Source organism: Spermophilus citellus (assembly GCF_964194105.1).
Source record: "Spermophilus citellus genome assembly, chromosome: 19".
NCBI classification, from domain to species: domain Eukaryota; kingdom Metazoa; phylum Chordata; class Mammalia; order Rodentia; family Sciuridae; genus Spermophilus; species Spermophilus citellus.
This window is the reverse complement of record NC_138201.1, coordinates 18740815-18759291: the sequence shown is the minus strand read 5'-3', so window position 1 is coordinate 18759291 and position 18477 is coordinate 18740815. Positions and strand designations below refer to the sequence as shown.

At 36.5% G+C, this 18477-nt stretch overlaps 1 protein-coding gene across 1 annotated transcript in view; it reads right to left on the bottom strand.

Moving 5' to 3' along the window:
- The window catches only part of LOC308638615 (zinc finger protein 519-like), a gene marked incomplete at its 3' end in the record, with an annotated part of 129420 nt that overhangs the window by 46745 nt on the left and 64198 nt on the right, over positions 1-18477 (bottom strand). Inside the window, exons 5-7 of the mRNA XM_081276235.1 lie at positions 6894-7020; positions 3309-3428; positions 2041-2301 (exon numbers count right to left, since the gene is read on the bottom strand). Of these exons, the coding sequence (XP_081132361.1) occupies positions 2041-2301; positions 3309-3428; positions 6894-7020 (508 nt within the window). The remainder of the gene's footprint in view (positions 1-2040; positions 2302-3308; positions 3429-6893; positions 7021-18477) is intronic.

Below are 18477 nucleotides of genomic sequence, written 5' to 3'. Positions count from 1 at the left end.
GTGAAAATGTATTAAAAGCTTTGCCACATTCTTTACAGTTGTAGGGCTTCTCTCCAGTGTGGATTCGCTGGTGCTGAGTAAGTGATGTTTTATCACTAAAAGTTTTGCCACACTCTTCACATTTGTAGGGCTTCTCTCCAGTGTGGATTCGCTGGTGCTGAGTAAGTGATGTTTTTATACTAAAAGTTTTGCCACACTCTTCACATTTGTAGGGCTTCTCTCCAGTGTGGATTCGCTGGTGCTGAGTAAGTGATGTTTTTATACTAAAAGTTTTGCCACACTCTTCACATTTGTAGGGCTTCTCTCCAGTGTGGATTCGCTGGTGCTGAGTAAGTGATGTTTTTATACTAAAAGTTTTGCCACACTCTTCACATTTGTAGGGCTTCTCTCCAGTATGAATCATCTTGTGGCGACTAAGATGTGAAAATGTATTAAAAGCTTTGCCACATTCTGTACATTTGTAAGGCTTCTCTCCAGTATGAATCATTTTGTGAGAATTACGGTATGAGACGGTATTAAAAGCTTTCCCACACTCTTCACATTTGTAGGGCTTCTCTCCAGTGTGGATTCGCTGGTGCTGAGTAAGTGATGTTTTATCACTAAAAGTTTTGCCACACTCTTCACATTTGTAGGGCTTCTCTCCAGTATGAATCCTCTTGTGGCGACTAAGATGTGAAAATGTATTAAAAGCTTTGCCACATTCTTTACAGTTGTAGGGCTTCTCTCCAGTGTGGATTCGCTGGTGCTGAGTAAGTGATGTTTTATCACTAAAAGTTTTGCCACACTCTTCACATTTGTAGGGCTTCTCTCCAGTGTGGATTCGCTGGTGCTGAGTAAGTGATGGTTTTTGACTAAAAGTTTTGCCACACTCTTCACATTTGTAGGGCTTCTCTCCAGTGTGGATTCGCTGGTGCTGAGTAAGTGATGTTTTTATACTAAAAGTTTTGCCACACTCTTCACATTTGTAGGGCTTCTCTCCAGTGTGGATTCGCTGGTGCTGAGTAAGTGATGTTTTATCACTAAAAGTTTTGCCACACTCTTCACATTTGTAGGGCTTCTCTCCAGTATGAATCATCTTGTGGCGACTAAGATGTGAAAATGTATTAAAAGCTTTGCCACATTCTGTACATTTGTAAGGCTTCTCTCCAGTATGAATCATTTTGTGAGAATTACGGTATGAGACGGTATTAAAAGCTTTCCCACACTCTTCACATTTGTAGGGCTTCTCTCCAGTGTGGATTCGCTGGTGCTGAGTAAGTGATGTTTTATCACTAAAAGTTTTGCCACACTCTTCACATTTGTAGGGCTTCTCTCCAGTATGAATCCTCTTGTGGCGACTAAGATGTGAAAATGTATTAAAAGCTTTGCCACATTCTTTACAGTTGTAGGGCTTCTCTCCAGTGTGGATTCGCTGGTGCTGAGTAAGTGATGTTTTATCACTAAAAGCTTTGCCACATTCTTTACAGTTGTAGGGCTTCTCTCCAGTGTGGATTCGCTGGTGCTGAGTAAGTGATGTTTTTATACTAAAAGTTTTGCCACACTCTTCACATTTGTAGGGCTTCTCTCCAGTGTGGATTCGCTGGTGCTGAGTAAGTGATGGTTTTTGACTAAAAGTTTTGCCACACTCTTCACATTTGTAGGGCTTCTCTCCAGTGTGGATTCGCTGGTGCTGAGTAAGTGATGTTTTATCACTAAAAGTTTTGCCACACTCTTCACATTTGTAGGGCTTCTCTCCAGTATGAATCATCTTGTGGCGACTAAGATGTGAAAATGTATTAAAAGCTTTGCCACATTCTGTACATTTGTAAGGCTTCTCTCCAGTATGAATCCTTTTATGACAGTTAAGTTGTGAGATGCTATTAAAAGCTTTGCCACATTCTTTACTGTTGTAGGGCTTCTCTCCAGTGTGGATTCGCTGGTGCTGAGTAAGTGTTGGTTTTTGACTAAAAGTCTTGTCACACAACTTACATTTGTAGAGCTTCTCTCCAGTATGAATCCTGTTGTGGCGATCAAGATTTGAGTTTCTATTAAAACTCTTGCCACACACTTTACATTTGTAGGGCTTCTCTCCAATATGAATTCTCTGGTGATTTTTAAGGCTTGGTTTTTGACCGAAAGCTTCGCAAAATTGTTTACATATGTGGGGCATCTCTCCAGTGTATGTCCACTGGTGACAAATAAGATTGGAGCTTTTATTTGAAGTTTTTTCACATTCTTTGCATGGCATATCTCCTGTATGAACACTGTGATGTTGAATGAAGTTCTTCAGTGTGTTGCATTCTTCACATTGGTAGGTCTTTGCTGCAGAATAAATTTTTTGGTGTTGAGTAAGAGTTGAACAATCTTTTACAGCTTTGCTAGACTTTTTACATTTACATGTCTTCAGTATAAATCTCCTGAACTTTAACAAGTTGTAACCTTTCACTAAAGGTTATTCTGCTTTCTTTTAAATTTGTAGGGTTTATCACTGTCAAAGTATCTGCTGTGTTTAAAGAATATATGAAAGTATCGGCTTGCTCAACATCTTCTAAACTTATAGTGCTCTCCTTCTCTATAAATTCTCTTGTATTGAGCAAGCTCTGCACTGTCATTAAGAGCCCTTTCACATGCCTTACACTTGCACGTTTTGTCCTGACTATGAATATTTGGATGAGTAATAGCTTCTGAGCACTGAAGCAAGACTTTCCCACATTTTTCATTTTGGTAAATTTCCTTTAGAAAATGACTAGGAGTTTCTCTATATTCATAATTTTTATCAGCAATGTAAATATCCTGGTAATTACTCAGGGTAGAGACATGGCTAATGGTGTTACTTTATAGCATTATCTATATAGTGCACTTTCCAGAAATCTGTATCAGAATTGTCATTGAGCAATAGTGGGGAAGTAGGAACCTTTCTTAATATTGTCTACTTGGGCACAAGGAGAAATAACTGTTTTGTTGCAGAAAAATGGACATTTTGTAAAGAAACTCTCCAAAGTATCACTTTAAGAAATTTGTCTTAAATATCTTCTCTGTGCGAATGTTTGACTGGAAGTTTAACTTATAATTGGCCAAGATAAAAACTGATCCATGGACCATATTTCTTTTCAAATTGTCCACATTTACTTTCAGAGGAAATATAGTCTTTAAAATGGCTGTGGTATATTCTTAAAGACATATAAAGCGCCTCAAAAGTAAGTGGAATAAATTGAATTTTTTTTCAGATATTAATTGTTCCTGGTGTGTTTTGACAATATAATTTAATTTTTATCATAAATAGGGACTAATTGGTTTTGTCTCTTATGATTTTTGAACTTTACTCTCACCTATATTTTCCCATTGTTTTCTTAGTTGTAAATAGTCAAGGTCACTCTTTCCATATCTTCCCCCTCTCTCTTTTATTCCTTGCTGTGGTAAAATTTCTTGAGGATGATGAGAAGTCATGGCTGAAAAAAATAAAAATAACCATCTTGTTTACTTACTGTACGGGGCTGAGCATATTTTGCAAACATAGGAAATTACAGCAATAAAGGAATAGTAGCAGCGGAGTGGATTATTAAATCCAAGTCCATCGTTACTGCAGAAATATATAAATCAAATAAAAATGTACGCAGGAAATTACTTTGAGAACTTTCCAAACCATCTTAATGTTCACAGTATCCAAGATGAGTACATTCCTATGTAGAGTAATATAGTAGTGGAAGATATATTGTGAAGGAGGAAAGGCTGTGAAACACAATTTATTTTAAAAATCTACCAACTTTCTTCTGTTTCATTAAAAAAAGAAAAATATGAAACATGCAAATATTTAGGGACTGTTCAAAAAGGGATTCCTGCTTACCAACAGAAAAAAAAACATGGCTAAATCAACTTTAAGAAAAGTTATGAATTACTCAAAGGGAATAGTAAATTATCATTTAAAAGAAGTTTACTGAACTAAACCAACACACACAAAAATAAAGTTTAGTCATGAATTGTTAATAGTAATAAGCAGACAATGTGTGTTTAAAGTTTTTCTTTAGAAAATGTCTGAAAGAGTCAGGGGTGGTTGTACACAGCAACATAGGAGGTTGAGCCAGAGGATCCAAATTTCAAGGCCATTCAAAGTAAAAAATGCAAAGTGCTAAATCACCCTGAAGTTCTCTTTCTGGTACTAGTAAACACATTGCAGAAAACAAGAAAAATAAAACATCCAAGTAGCTCAATTATCTCCAAGTTGCAGGTTTTAATCCAATTTTTAAAACTCAGACTATTGAGAGCATCCAAGAGCAAAAGATGGGTCACCTAGAAACATGTAACTACATAATTGTGAAATCCTTAGTCAAAACTTCACAACACACAAAGGAATTCAGGGCTATTTTCTAGGGATGAAAGAATAAAATTTTCAACCAAGACATAATATTCACAGCTACTATCTTTCAAAAGAGAAGGAAAATGAAGACTTTAAATACATAAAAATGCACACACTACTCATCAACACTAGATCTGTTCTCCACAAAGTACAAAAGGTAATCCTTCATACTAAAATGTAAGTGTGTACAGCAACATAAGTCATATGAAATTCTAAACATTTCTTGGCACAAACAATTCTATTTTATTGTAATGATGGGTCTCAAAACATGTAATTTTGCAATAGAATTTGAAAGACAAAAGCATAAAAAGAAAACTGTTGATAGGCATATATACCTGTAACAATAATAATTTTTGAAAGGACACATAAATATATTCATTTTTTAAATAAAGTGAAGTCAAGTTGGTACTCAAAGTATGAGTAGGAGATTCTTCATTTTTAGGGGTTTTTTTTTTTTGTTGTTGGCAAATGCAAGATTACAAAATTCTGATCAAAACAAACCTTGGCTATCGTAATTCTAAAAATTACAACTGTAGGTGTATTCCACAGGATAGTCTAAGTACACACACATGCTGAAAGCAAAGGGATATAAGAATGACACATACAAAAGTGACTGAAGAAAACCTGGGCTGTCTAAACTATAGTACACAAAACATAGTTTAAGACAGTTACAGGACATAGAAGATGTTTTACAATTTAAAAATCCTTTAAGAAGCAAAATAGAGAAAAGGAACCTTTCCCTAGGTTCTGAATTAAGAGTAAATACGTTCACAATGAACGTCCTACTTCCCCCACACACAAAGAAAACATTGAGATAATTGAATGAAAACCAAGAATCACCGTCATCCTAGGAGACATCAATCCCCACTTATTGAAAAGGGAAATAAAGTGAAGCAAAATGGTAATTGCAAAGCATAAGACTTTGAAAATATTTTCAAACTATTGTAGACTAATAGAATCCCTGTTCTTAATCACAAATGGGATATTATGCTGGATAGACAAATTTTATGTATTAAAGGTTAATTAATATTTAAGTGATAGTTACTTTGTAACCAACATGGAATAAAAATTTGAAGTCAATAGGAATGTTCAAAAATCCCTAAATATGTGTCAGTTGATTGAACACTCTTGGGCATGCTGTTGTTAAAGAATTGAAAGATAACTTTTAGCATAAACATCTTTTAATTTTATCTAGAGGCTCCAGGTAATATTCATCAAACTCCTGTTAAATTTTCTTTTACAGAGAGAAAAATTAAATTGTATGAATATCCCCCAAAATGCAAATAAAATTAGAAGAATATTTTTCTGCTAAAAAAAAAAATACTAAAAGTTACAGCATTCAATTGTAAATGCAGACATGGAGTCAGGTAGACAGAGTTCTGAGTGAGTGTGGTAATAAGCCCTGACATCAATAGCAAATTAAAAACATTGAACACCAGTGTTGTACAATGTTATTCAACAGAGCCATCATGGGGGATGCAAACCAAATATCCCTTGAAATAAACAGATGAGCCAATTTAGAATATTAAACTATAGAACTTTGAAGTGAAAGAATTTATTCTAACTATACATCTTACAAAATGTATGTACACTTGGTTAACTGAAATATGTCACAGAAAGAATACTGCAGAATTATATGAATATAACATCTCTAAACTAAAAATGAAGCTTCCTGAAAAAAAGAATGTTTTTGTGATGGGGAGACAGAAATGAGCCCTTGCTTCCTAAGAATTGATTTTTTTGAGATGTAAACTTTTTAGAGATACATTGCATAACAATTTGAATTAATGTTACTGAATATTTAAAATTTTGGAGACAGTAAGTTTTATTGTGTGGTTCTGACTACAATGAAAGTTAAGATAAAGAGAACTGCAACATTTCTCAAAGCTACATTTAAAATAATGTGGTCTTTATGCTATAAATAAGAACAAACTCATCCACATACAAATGATGGGCATGCATGTAATCTCAGCTACTAGGAAGTCTGAGGCAGGAGAATTGCAAATTCAAGACATCCTTAATAACTTAGTGAGAAACTCTCTCCAACAATGAGTGAAAAGGAGCTTGGGGTGTAGTTCAGCATTGGAGTATCACTGCCATTAATCCCCATTACATTTATGTATAGAAAACTTCAATTTGCATGTACATGGGCAGAATGAAAAGCCAATCAAGATAAAATACAAAAGTCATCGACAAAAGAGGCTTAATATTTATCCAAGCAAAAGCACATATAACATTATTGGCAATACAAACAAGAGTCATGCATAACTTAATTTGTGAAGCAATTAACTGATATGAGGAATCCAAGTCTATAACATGGATCCTACTGTACACAATGAAAAAATAAAGAAAAAAAACCAACCAACCAAACTGTAAATATCCATTGATGTATTATTTTACAAATCTTCTTATTCAACTACAACTTACACCAACTCTCAAAAGAGCAGTCTTTTTCCATCTTGACTTTCATTCCATGGCAGATAACTTCACAGAAAATCCATTACACATATTCAAAAAGAACTCTGAGGAAGTTTTAGTGAAAAAAAAAATTTATGCTCACCCACAAAGAGCAGGTTATTGTAGGTCTCCAACATCACTTCTCTATATAAATTCTGCTGAGCAGGATCCAGGCATTCCCATTCCTCCTCAGAGAAATCAATAGCCACATCCCCGAATGTCAATGGCTCCTGAAATACAAATTGGTAGATCAATAGCACACGGACAAAACTGTTATTCAGTTTTTAGTTTGAATTAAGAGTTAGTAGAACTGACTGTCATGTAGGAGAGTGACCTTAATTATGTAATAAGATACTTTCCATTATCTAATTCAGAGGAAAATACAGAAGTCCAAAAACATTGTATTTCATATCAGAATGAAGTGAAGGATATACCATAATCCAAGAACTGATTAAAAGCCCAACTCCTAACTCTTCTGCCATCAGTGAATGAAATTTGGGGGACATTCCAGATGCAAATCAGACTTGTCAAAGATATTCTCATGAGGGGATTGTGCACAAGGGAGACAAAAAGTGGTAAAAAAGCTTTTGAAAACAGTCTGGTAGTTATTCTCTCTGCTTTGTATCCATGAGATAGATTGAGCTCCTGAATAGAATTAGTATCAAGTATGATCCATGACACATTCCCAATGTGTAAAATATTCATAAAATATTAACATTTGGAGACATGTAAAGTGACTCTTCCACTTCGTGAATAGACAAACTTGAAATATTTCAAGTTCTACAAGCAGTTCAACGAGTGAATAAAGTTGGTTCAATAGAGGCCCAGACAGCAGCATGTATGTGTTCAAAAGACTGAGGCAAAGTAATGGTTAATAAAAGAAAAAAGACCTTTTAATATAATTGTAATGGGAAAGTAATGATAACAATAAGTTACTTAAAATTCATACAACTAAGGAAATATAACCAAGGAAAATTATGGCTTTGAGAAATACATAATAAAATTATTACTCGTAAAACAGGCACAGGACTGTCATCATTTCTGTGTGCAAAAGGAAGATGAGATCAGTAAGACACCAGAAGTGTCCACACGGGTTTTCCATGTGGGAACTCCACGTGTGGATGGATCCTAGTTACTTAAACATAGCTACTTTATTGGAAGAATTACCTTAACATCAGAGCATAATCACCCCATCTACACAAATAACCAATTAAAAATCTTCAATAGCAAAGTATTTAAGTACTTGAGCCAATTGGAATTGCATGGTATCAAGATTTCATGAAAGGAACGAGACAAATCGGGTTAGTAGATGATTAGAGTCACTGTTCACAAAATGCAAAATAAATAAATAAATAAATAAATAAATAAATAAAAATCCTGACATGTTAGAATAAATATATTTTCCACACTGTGGAGCACCCTCACTGTAATACTGTGGCCTTCTGTGACTCATTCCTAAGCAGTGAGTGAGGCAATTCTGGGCAGCTAAAAGTAAAGTCCACATACCTCAGATCCCTTTTGCAAAGAAAGGAAATACTTAGTCTTCCAGAGTCACAATTCTCACCAGTTAAAAGACACACAGCTGCAGTCAGTTTAAGGTCCTCACCTACAATGTCCTTTAAAATTTATTTTTCTAGAAGAAAATGTGTGAATTTGCAGAAAATCAAATTGGAGCTGTGGCTCAGTGGCAGAGCACTTGCCTAGCATGTGTGAGGCACCAGGTCTGATCCTCAGCACCACATATAAATAAAGAATAAAAGTACATCAACAACTAAAATATTTTTAAAAAAGAACATTGTTTGCACTGGTTGGCACAAATGTCACTAGTTCATGTCTCAAACTTGCAGTCTTTCACCTAATTCTGATGCCACTTATAAGTCCCAGAATGTCATTTATACTGCTGATCAACTTCCTGTAAATTGGGGGACCCTACAACTACCAAACATAGAAAGGAGCATTCAATATTAATATATTAGTTATCTACAACTCTAATAAATGAATTCAACACAACCATGATAAAATCCTAACAACCTGTTGCACAAATATTAAAAAATTGCTTCCAAAGGCTATATGGAGAAGGCAGGCAAACAGAGTGGTCAACAATTCTGTAGAATAAGGTTACAGGACTGAAATATCTGATGCTGAGATTTACTATGAACTTACAGTAACTCAAAAGGTGAGATGTGGCAAGGTGAGATTAGTGGAATGAAAACCTAGAAATAAACTCAAAAAACACACAAGAAAAGTCAGAACTTCACTGGAGATGATATGATATTTTTTTTATTGGTTGTTCACAACATGAACACCTTGGCATCTGTATGCAAAGAAATGAATTAGACACAGAACTTACAACTAAGATATCATCTCACTCCAGTCAGAAGGGCAGCTGTTATGAAGACAAACAACAATACTGTTGGCGAGGATGTGGGGAAAAGGTACACTCATACATTGCTGGTGGGACTGCAAATTGGTGCAGCCAATATGGAAAGCAGTAAGATTCCTTGGGAAGTTAGGAATGGAACAACCATTTGACCCAGCTGTCCCTCTTCTAGGATTATACCCAAAAGACCTAAAAATATCATACTACAGAGACACAGCCACATCAATGTTTACAGCAGTACAATTCACAATAAACTGCAAAGCCAACCTAGATGCCCTTCAGTGGATGCATCTATAAAGAAAATGTGTTACATATACACAATGGAATATTACACAGCAATAAAAGAATAAAATCATGACACTTGCAGGTAAATGGATGGAGTTAGAGAAGATAATGCTAAGTGAAGTTAGCCAATCCCAATAAGACAAATACTGAAACGTTTTTCTGATATAAAAAGGCTAATTCATAGTGGGGATGGAAGGGAGCATGGGAGAAACAGACGAACTTTAGATAGGGCAGAGGAGATAAGGAAGTAGGAAAGACTGTGGAATGAGACGGATATCATTATCTTTCATACATTTATTAAAACAGATGATGTGACTCTACTTTGTGTACAACCAGAGACATGAAAAAAATGTGCTCTATTAGTATAATATTAGCTGAATTGCATTCTGCCTGATATATCAAATTAGAATAAATAAAATTTAAAAAACGTATTTTTTAATCCCTATTAAAAAATTGAAGATTAAAACCGGGTACTTGCACAAGCAAGGCAACTTCTGTACCACTGAGCCACATCCCTAGCACAAATGTACCTCACTAATATTGCTTATTTCTTTTTTTAAAAGACTTTCTTATGTCCCTCCTTCATATCCATTGTTTGTCACTCCTCATATCCATTGTTTTATACCATTTATTATTATTAAAATGATATTTTCTCCTATCTTAAGTAACACTATACTATTATTATTAGTTTCTTGACACAAGCTAAGAACACCAAGTGGTCGACCACAACCTTATCCTGTTTTACACCTACTTTTTGTAGATTTGCCTGTGTGTCAAACCCAAACCTCATTTCTCTGCTGATCAGTGTCCTCAATCTCGGAAGGCATTCAGTCCCAGGGGCTTTCTAGTCTCCTTACTCTTGCATTAGCCCAGAGTGGATCTCCCTCATCCCCGCATTTGTACCTACCACACCTAGATACAAGATCGGGCCGGGAAGACAAAACAGAAACAACCCAAGGACAGTAAGCTGTGTGAGACAAGAGTAAGGTTGCCCATCTATAGGAGCAAACCAAATCCTGGCACATAAGTGGCACACAGAGAAACCTGACGTGCTATTTTCAGATTGCCTTTAAGAATAACGCACATTTGTGCTTATGAAAAATTCCAATTTACACAATCATTGTAATTTTTTGGACCAGGAATTGAACCCAGCACTTCTCCACTTAGGCACAACCCCAGCTTTTTAAAACATATTTTACTTGGACACAGGATCTTGTCAAGTTGTTTAGGACACCACTTGACTGCTGAGGCTGGCTTTGAACTCGCAATCCTCCTGCCTCCCTGGAATCACAGGTGTGAGTCATCAAACCCAGTTATCATCTTTCAGTTTGATCATTGTATTACCAGCTCCACCCTCTCAAAATCCAGTGCCAACAGATTTGCCACCATTTTTTAATCTAAATTCCTGAAATCATGTGAAACTGATTATACGTGCCCACATTTACCTTTCTGTTACAAAATCAGCCCTCATTTTAGAAGAAAAAAACTGACCTGTAGTTAAAGCACAGTTTACAAAAAAATGGACATAACAAATATCTGAGATACTTTAACAATAGCTAATTACATTTTATTGCCACCTGTTGATGAAACTGTCTCCAAAATAGGAAGTCATTTATGACCTTAGATATGATCTAACAAATATGAACATGGAGACTTCACGCCTTGTATGTTATCAGGCCATTATAGCCTGAAATAAGAAAGCAACAGCAAGAAAAATGCAAAATACTACAAAAAAACCTCATCCTTATTAAAAACACAAAGGTAAACTATTCCATAAATTAGTACAAAGGAAGAATAAAAATCAGAAATAAAATTAAGAAAATGGAGAATGAAAGAATAATACAAATGACTGGTGAAGAAACAGTTGGTTCTTTGAAATGAAATAAAAAAAAAACCTTTAGACAAAGCAAATCAAAAAGAAGATTGAATTCTTAAAATCAGGAAAGTGGAGCTCTTCCTAAAGAAACCAATGTAATTCAGAGGATTATCAGGGACTACTGGAATATTGAAGTACATTGGAAAATCTAGAAGAAACGATTAAATGCATAAGTGTATATAATCTACCAAAATTGAAGCAGGTAGATTGACAAACCCAAAATAAAAATAAAACGCAGGATTGGGGTTATGGCTCAGTGGTAGAGCACTTGCCTAGCATATATGAGGCCTTGGGTTTAATCCTCAGCACCACATTAAAAAATGAATTTAAAAAATAATAAAGGTCTTTCACCTATAGCACAAGAATTAAAAACCAAGAATCCACAAATGGGATAGATTCATACTAAAGTTTTTTTCTCAGCAAAAGAAATAATCTGAGGTGAACAGGGAACCTACATCCTGGGAACAGTATTTTTTTTTTCTCTCACACATCAGAGCTCTAATCTCTAGTATATATAAAGAGCTCAACAAGATAAGTACCAAACAACCAAATAATCCAATCAATAATTGGGCCAAGGACCTGAACAGACATTTCTAAGAGGATATACAATCAATCAATATAGGTAAAAATGCTCACCATCTCTAGCAGTCAGAGAAATGCAAATCAAAACTACTCTAAGATACCATCTCACTCCAGTCAGAATGGCAGCTATTATGAAGACAAACAATAAGTGTTGGTGAGGAAAAGGTACACTCATACATTACTGGTGGGACTGCAAACTAGTGTGACAAATTTGGAAAGCAGTATGGAGATTCCTTGGAAAGCTGGGAATGGAACCACCATTTGATCCAGCTATCCGTCTTCTTGAACTATACCCAATGGACCTAAAAACAGCATACTACAGGGACACAGCACAATTCACAACAGCTAAACTATAGAACCTACCTAGATGTCCTTCAGTGGATGAATGGATTAAAAAATGTGGCATTTATACACAATGGAATATTACTTAGCACTAAAAAAGAACAAAATCATGGCATTTGCAGGTAAATGGATGCTGTTGGAGAAGATAATGGTAAGTGAAGTTAGCCAATCCCAAACAAATGCCACATGTTTTCTCTGATATAAGGGGGTAACTCAAAGTTGGGTGGGGAGGAAGATTACCTCTAGGTAGGGAATAGGGGTGGGAGGGAAAGGGAGGGAGAAGGGGAATAGCAAGGATGGTGGAAGGATATGCTCATCATTATACAAAATTCACATATGAAGATTTGAATTTGGTGTCGGCATACCTTATATAAAAACAGATGATAAATTGTATTATAAAGGTGTATTAAAAATTGTAATGCAAAAAAAATCGAGAGCTCATGTATAATGGCATAATTTGCTATGAACGTACTTTATATACAGAGTTATGAAGAACTGTAGTGTGAATGGATAATTATGAATATAATGCATTTCACTATTGTCATGTATAAAAGAAATAATAAAGGTCCTCAAAAAAATTTTTTTTAAAAGAATGCAATTGCAGCAGTAATATGAAACCTTCAAAAAAATAAACCAGTTCTATACAACAGGAATTTAATACTAAATACTGGATCATTAAGAAGGAATTAACATAATGCTTCTCAAATTATTCTATAGAGAAGCAGATATAAAATGTTACAAATTGTAAAGAAAGGGGTTGGGGCTGTAGCTCAGTGGTAAAGGGCTTGCCTTGCATGAGTGAGGCACTGGGTTCAATCCTCAGCACCACATAAAAATAAAGTTCATCTGCAACTAAATAATTTAAAAAGACAAATTATCTCTGTTTGCAAATTATGATTTAAACTTTAGAAAATTGTACAGTTTTCACCAGAAGAATTTTAGAGCTGATGAACAAATTCAGAAAAGTTGCAGAATAAATAAATAATCAAAACCTTTGGCCAAAATAATAAATCTATTGAGAAATACATCAGAAAATTCATTCTATTTCAAATAACTTAAAATGATTCATTACAAGTCTTAGCAAAGATAAGAAATAGCACTACAAGCAAATTTACAAAAATAATAAAACCCCAGAAAAGGAAGCAGTAGTTCTGGAACCCTGTAAATTCTGTAGATCGTCAACCCAGAGCCCTCACTATTCCTGACTTCAAATTCTATGACCGCACCATAGGGAGAGAAACAGTCCTTCTGGGAAGAGACACAGAGACCAGGGAGACCTACAGAGGTCTACAGAGACCTACAGAATTTACTTCAGTTGATTATTGACAAAGGTTCCAAAGTATGGAGAGAAGAAATCCTCGTTAACAAGTTATGCTGGGAAAATGGAATAGTCACAGGTCAATGTCAACTGGAATGAAGACCAGAGAATACACCCGAGAACTTTAAAATTGATAAAATAAAACCTCAGGGAAGCACTGGAGTAGGCAGGTGTGGGGAGCTACCCTGAGCCCAGGGGATTCTGGTTTGGGTTTGCAAGCGATTTCGTGGCTCCTCCCACTTAATGGATTATGCAGAGCAGGGACCTCAGTCTTTGCTGGGCCAGGGAGGCTGCTCTGGTGGCCCTGGAGTTGGGCATCACCCATTGGGCCTGGACAGCCCACCTCCTACCTTAAGTGGCCAAAGAACATTCTATGGCTAAACCTTTGCTGTTCCCCCATGTGAATAAACCAAACCTGGGCTCTCATGCACCCCTTCCAGTGTGGAAGCTCCACCCCTAAGAGCCATCCCATCTCCACTTTCTACAGTCACTTCCTGTGTCATGTGGCACTGATGCCTTCCTTTGCTTAGCTTTATTTTACAGCCACCTCACTCCACGCAGGGGAACCCAGCTGCCATTGCCTGTGAGGGCCTTGGTGAGAGGCAGTGACTCTAAAACATACTCAGAGCACAGCAAATAATATCAAGGACCAATACTGGTTATGGCTATGCACAGGCAAGGGGAGAATAACAGCATAAAGAGACAACATACTGAAAGAAAATTTTGCCATTTACTACTCTAACAAATGATTAATATCTGAAATATATAAATAAATATATATATGAAGTATATAGTATATTTCAGAGAGATAGCTACATTTCAGAGAGCTCTCTCTGAAATCTCTGTCTGAAATCTGTCTGAAATGTCTCTGTCTCTCTGAAATCTCATTGAGATCTCTGAAATGTCTGTCTCTGTAATGTCTGTCACTCTCTGTCTCACTCTGAAATGTCTCCCTTTGTCTCCATCTGTCTCAAATCTCTCTGAAATGTCTCTTTCAGTATCTGTCTCTGTGTCTGTCTCTGAAATGTCTGTCACTCTGTCTGTCTCTGAAATTTCTCCCTCTGTCTCCATCTCTGTCTCTCTCTGAAATGTGTCTGTCTCTCTAATCTCCCTCTCTGAAATATCTCTTGGTCTGTCTCTGAAATATGTCTTGCATGTCTCTCTCTGAAGTGTCTCCCTCTCTGAAATATCTCTCTCAGTCTCTCTGAAATGTCTCTCACTCTGTCTCTCTGAAATGTACTAGGTATCCTGAGGCTGTAGGACAATTAATACTCAAAGGAATAAAAGCAGCAAAGGGAGTGTTTGGAATTTCTCCCAATAAAATTATTACTCCATATACTATGGATCAAATTGATGAGTTAGCTAATGAGTTAAATACTTGGGCAATAATCATGTGCAAATCTAATGTTTCATTTGATAACCACTTACCATCGAATCCTTTGTTGTCTTTTTGGTCATTGCATCCTGTAATTTTTCCAAAATTGACAAGAAAAACACCTATTATGAATGCTCCAAATATATTCACTGATGGGTCAAACAATGGTACAGCAGCAGTAGTTACTCCTGATAAAACTTTTACATTTTTAGTACCCAAACAATCAGCTCAAAAGGTAGAGCTTAATGCAGTATTACAAGCTTTTGTGATTCTTTAATTTATTTTCCAATAGTCAGTATATAGTTAATGCTATTATATCCCTTGAAGATGCAGGTAGGATTTCCCCTTCCTCTACTGTTTTCTCTTTGCTTTCCACTATACAAAGTCTAATCTGGGACAGAAAAGATCCATTCTTTATAGGACATATCAGAGCACATACAGGATTGCCTGGAGCCCTTAGTTTGGGCAATGATTTAGCAGATAAAACTACACATGACGTACATAGTTTTCCTACATTAGAAGAAGCTACAAATTTTCATTAAAAGTTCCATGTCAATGCTACTACTTTACAAAAGCATTTTAAAATAACTAAGGAACAAGCTAGACAAATAATAAAACAATGTCAAAATTGTGTGACCTTTTTACCACAAGTTAATCTTGGAGTCAATCCTAGAGGACTGATACCTAACCATATTTGGCAGATGGATGTCACAGAATTTGGAAAATTAAAAAATTTGCATGTTACAGTTGATACTTCTGGATTTTTGATGGGCTCCCTTCATGCTGGAGAAAAAACTAAAGATGTTACAGCTCATTGTTTACAAAATTTTGCCACTGTGGGCGTTCCAAAACAGTTAAAAACAGATAATGCCCCTGGTTATACTTCTACCTCTTTTAAACAATTTTGCTCATCATTTGGCATGACTCATATAACAGGAATCCCATACAATCCACAGGGACAAGGCATAGTTGAAAGAGCTCATCAAACTGTTAAAATGTACTTATTAAAGCAAAAAGAAGGAATTGGGAAGGGATATATATTCCCCAAAGATAAACTTAAAATAACCCTTTTTACTCTAAACTTTTTAAATTTGGATTCATCAGGGCTTAGTGCTGCAGAAAGGCATGTGTGTCCAAAAAATGTACATAAGCCCAAGGTACTTTGGAAGGATATTCTAACAGGACAATGGAAAGGTCCTGACCCAGTAATTGTCTGGAGTCGGGGGTCTGTTTGTGTGTTTCCACAGGAAGAACAGCAGCCGATTTGGATTCCGGAGAGATTAACTAAAGTCCTGACCCAGTGATTGTCTGGAGTTGAGGGTCTGTTTGTGTATTTCCACAGGGAGAACAGCAGCCGATTTGGATTCCAGAAAGATTAACTAAAGTGATTTCTACAGACCAAAATGATGATGATTTGGCTCAAATCCATAACAGCTGATATCCAGAACTCCAGTTTGACTACCCTTACATCTGCGACAGAACCAGGATGCTTTTTTCAATATCTATTTTATTATTGCCCTTTCCCACATCATGAAGTTCTATTTTGTTTTTTTGAGCTCATATAGACCTAGGTTAATGTTTTGCTGATCAGTTCTATTTTTTGACTACAGAGTTTTTAAACATTGCAATGGAGATTTCACCTGTAAAAAGTTATAAGGCCTTTACTATTATGTTATGTGTTGTATGTATTATATTATGTGTGCACACTTGTGTTTTGTGTTATATGTTTGAATGTACATATGTCCATATATCATATATGATGAGCGCTCATGAAAAAATGGATCCAAAATTTTTTTTCACGTGATTTAAATGGTTTAATTTAAATTGGGTAAATAGCTGTTGAGGATTGTTTTAATATGTGAACAAAAAAGGAGGTTAACAGATCTGTTTGTTTACTTTCACCTTTCCTTTTCATTATCTTGAAGAGAATTATTAAATATAATGTAAATTGTTAAGAAAATTGTTTTCTTTTAGTGCCTTCTGGAATGTTACATAATTTTTTCTTTAGCCATTATTGCCGGAATTCCTATCTTCATCCCAGTGCCGGTGAAGACAAAGATAAAACCAATCTACAGCTTCTGCAATAGCCATCACTGAACTGCTTGCAGAACTTGCCTGGACTATGTATCACTTGTATGCATTGTGAACTATCTGTTGGTGCAGTGAATCGTGGTAGCGTTGGGGTATTTTTGCTGATGATGTCATCGATGGTACAATTTTTCCAAAAGGAGCCATCAATTGGCTTGGTGTATCTTCTTCCCTTCTGCTTGTCATGATCGTTCAGCTAAAATTTGGGGGCCAACAGAGGTGAGGCAAAGAACCTCACCCTCCCACTGGTACAAAGACCTCTCCACAGGTGTGGCTGTATACTGGACCGGTAGTCAGTGACGGGTAAGATCCAATTGCAATGGTACCAACCTAAGACAGGAGGCTGACGCCTTGAGGTCAGCTCATCCGAAGACGGGTAAGGACCATATGTAGTATTGGACAACCTAAGGCAGGCACGGTCCCCAAGCCACATGCTTGTTGTTTAAACAGAGGGGGGGAGATGTTGAGAGCCACAGCCGAAGGGGCCCCAGCAAACTTCCAGCTGCCAGCAAACTTCCAGCTGCCGGCTGATGATTGGCTCACAGCGGCCCCAGCAACTTCTAGCTGATTGGCTCCTCTGCAGTGATGTTCATTGGGCTGTTTCCCTGCCCTTTCAGACCACTGAGCTGCTCATTGGGGGACTTCTTTGGCTCTGCCCACATGACCCAGCCAATCGGCCTCAAGAGCAGGAGGATTGTGGGAAGCCGGTGGTGGCAGTTGGGCTCTGAAGGTTTTCCTGAGGAGCTGTTTTGTTTGGCGTGTGTGGTTCTAAAAATAAAGTTCGTTTCTTTTGACAAGTGGCTCCTGAATTGTGCCCAGCCAGACTGCGGCATTCTCTATCTCTGAAATGTCTGTCTCTGTCTGTCTCAAATCTCTGACACACACTCACACACTCTGAAATGTCTATATATATTTAAGAAATCAACATGAAAATAAAATACAAACTAACCCATTCAACTTTTACCAAAAAAAAAAAAAACAACAACAACAACAAAAAAAAAACCAGAAGCTTCCAAAGACGTTAAAATGGCCAACAATTTTGTGGGAACATTTCAACATCTTTAGGCATCTCAGAAATGCAAATCAACTGTCTCCTGAGATTTTGCCTCACTGTAGTCAGAAGAGCCATCATCTAGAGTCAAAACCACCACCAGTGCTGGCAAGAATGTAGGGAAAAGGAAACCCTTATCTAATGTGGGTGGGAGTGAACTGGTACAGCCAGGACGGAAATCATTATGTGATTTCCTTAGAAAACTAGAAACTGGAGTTAGATGATACAGCTAATCTATGAGATCACTCCTCAGTATATATTTCAAAGAATTAAAGACACCACACACTAACCATTCCCATGTTCACCCCCACACGATTTACAATGGCTAAGTTATGAGATCTGGCCAGGTGTGCATTAACTGATGAAGGGATAAAGAAAATGTGGTGTCCA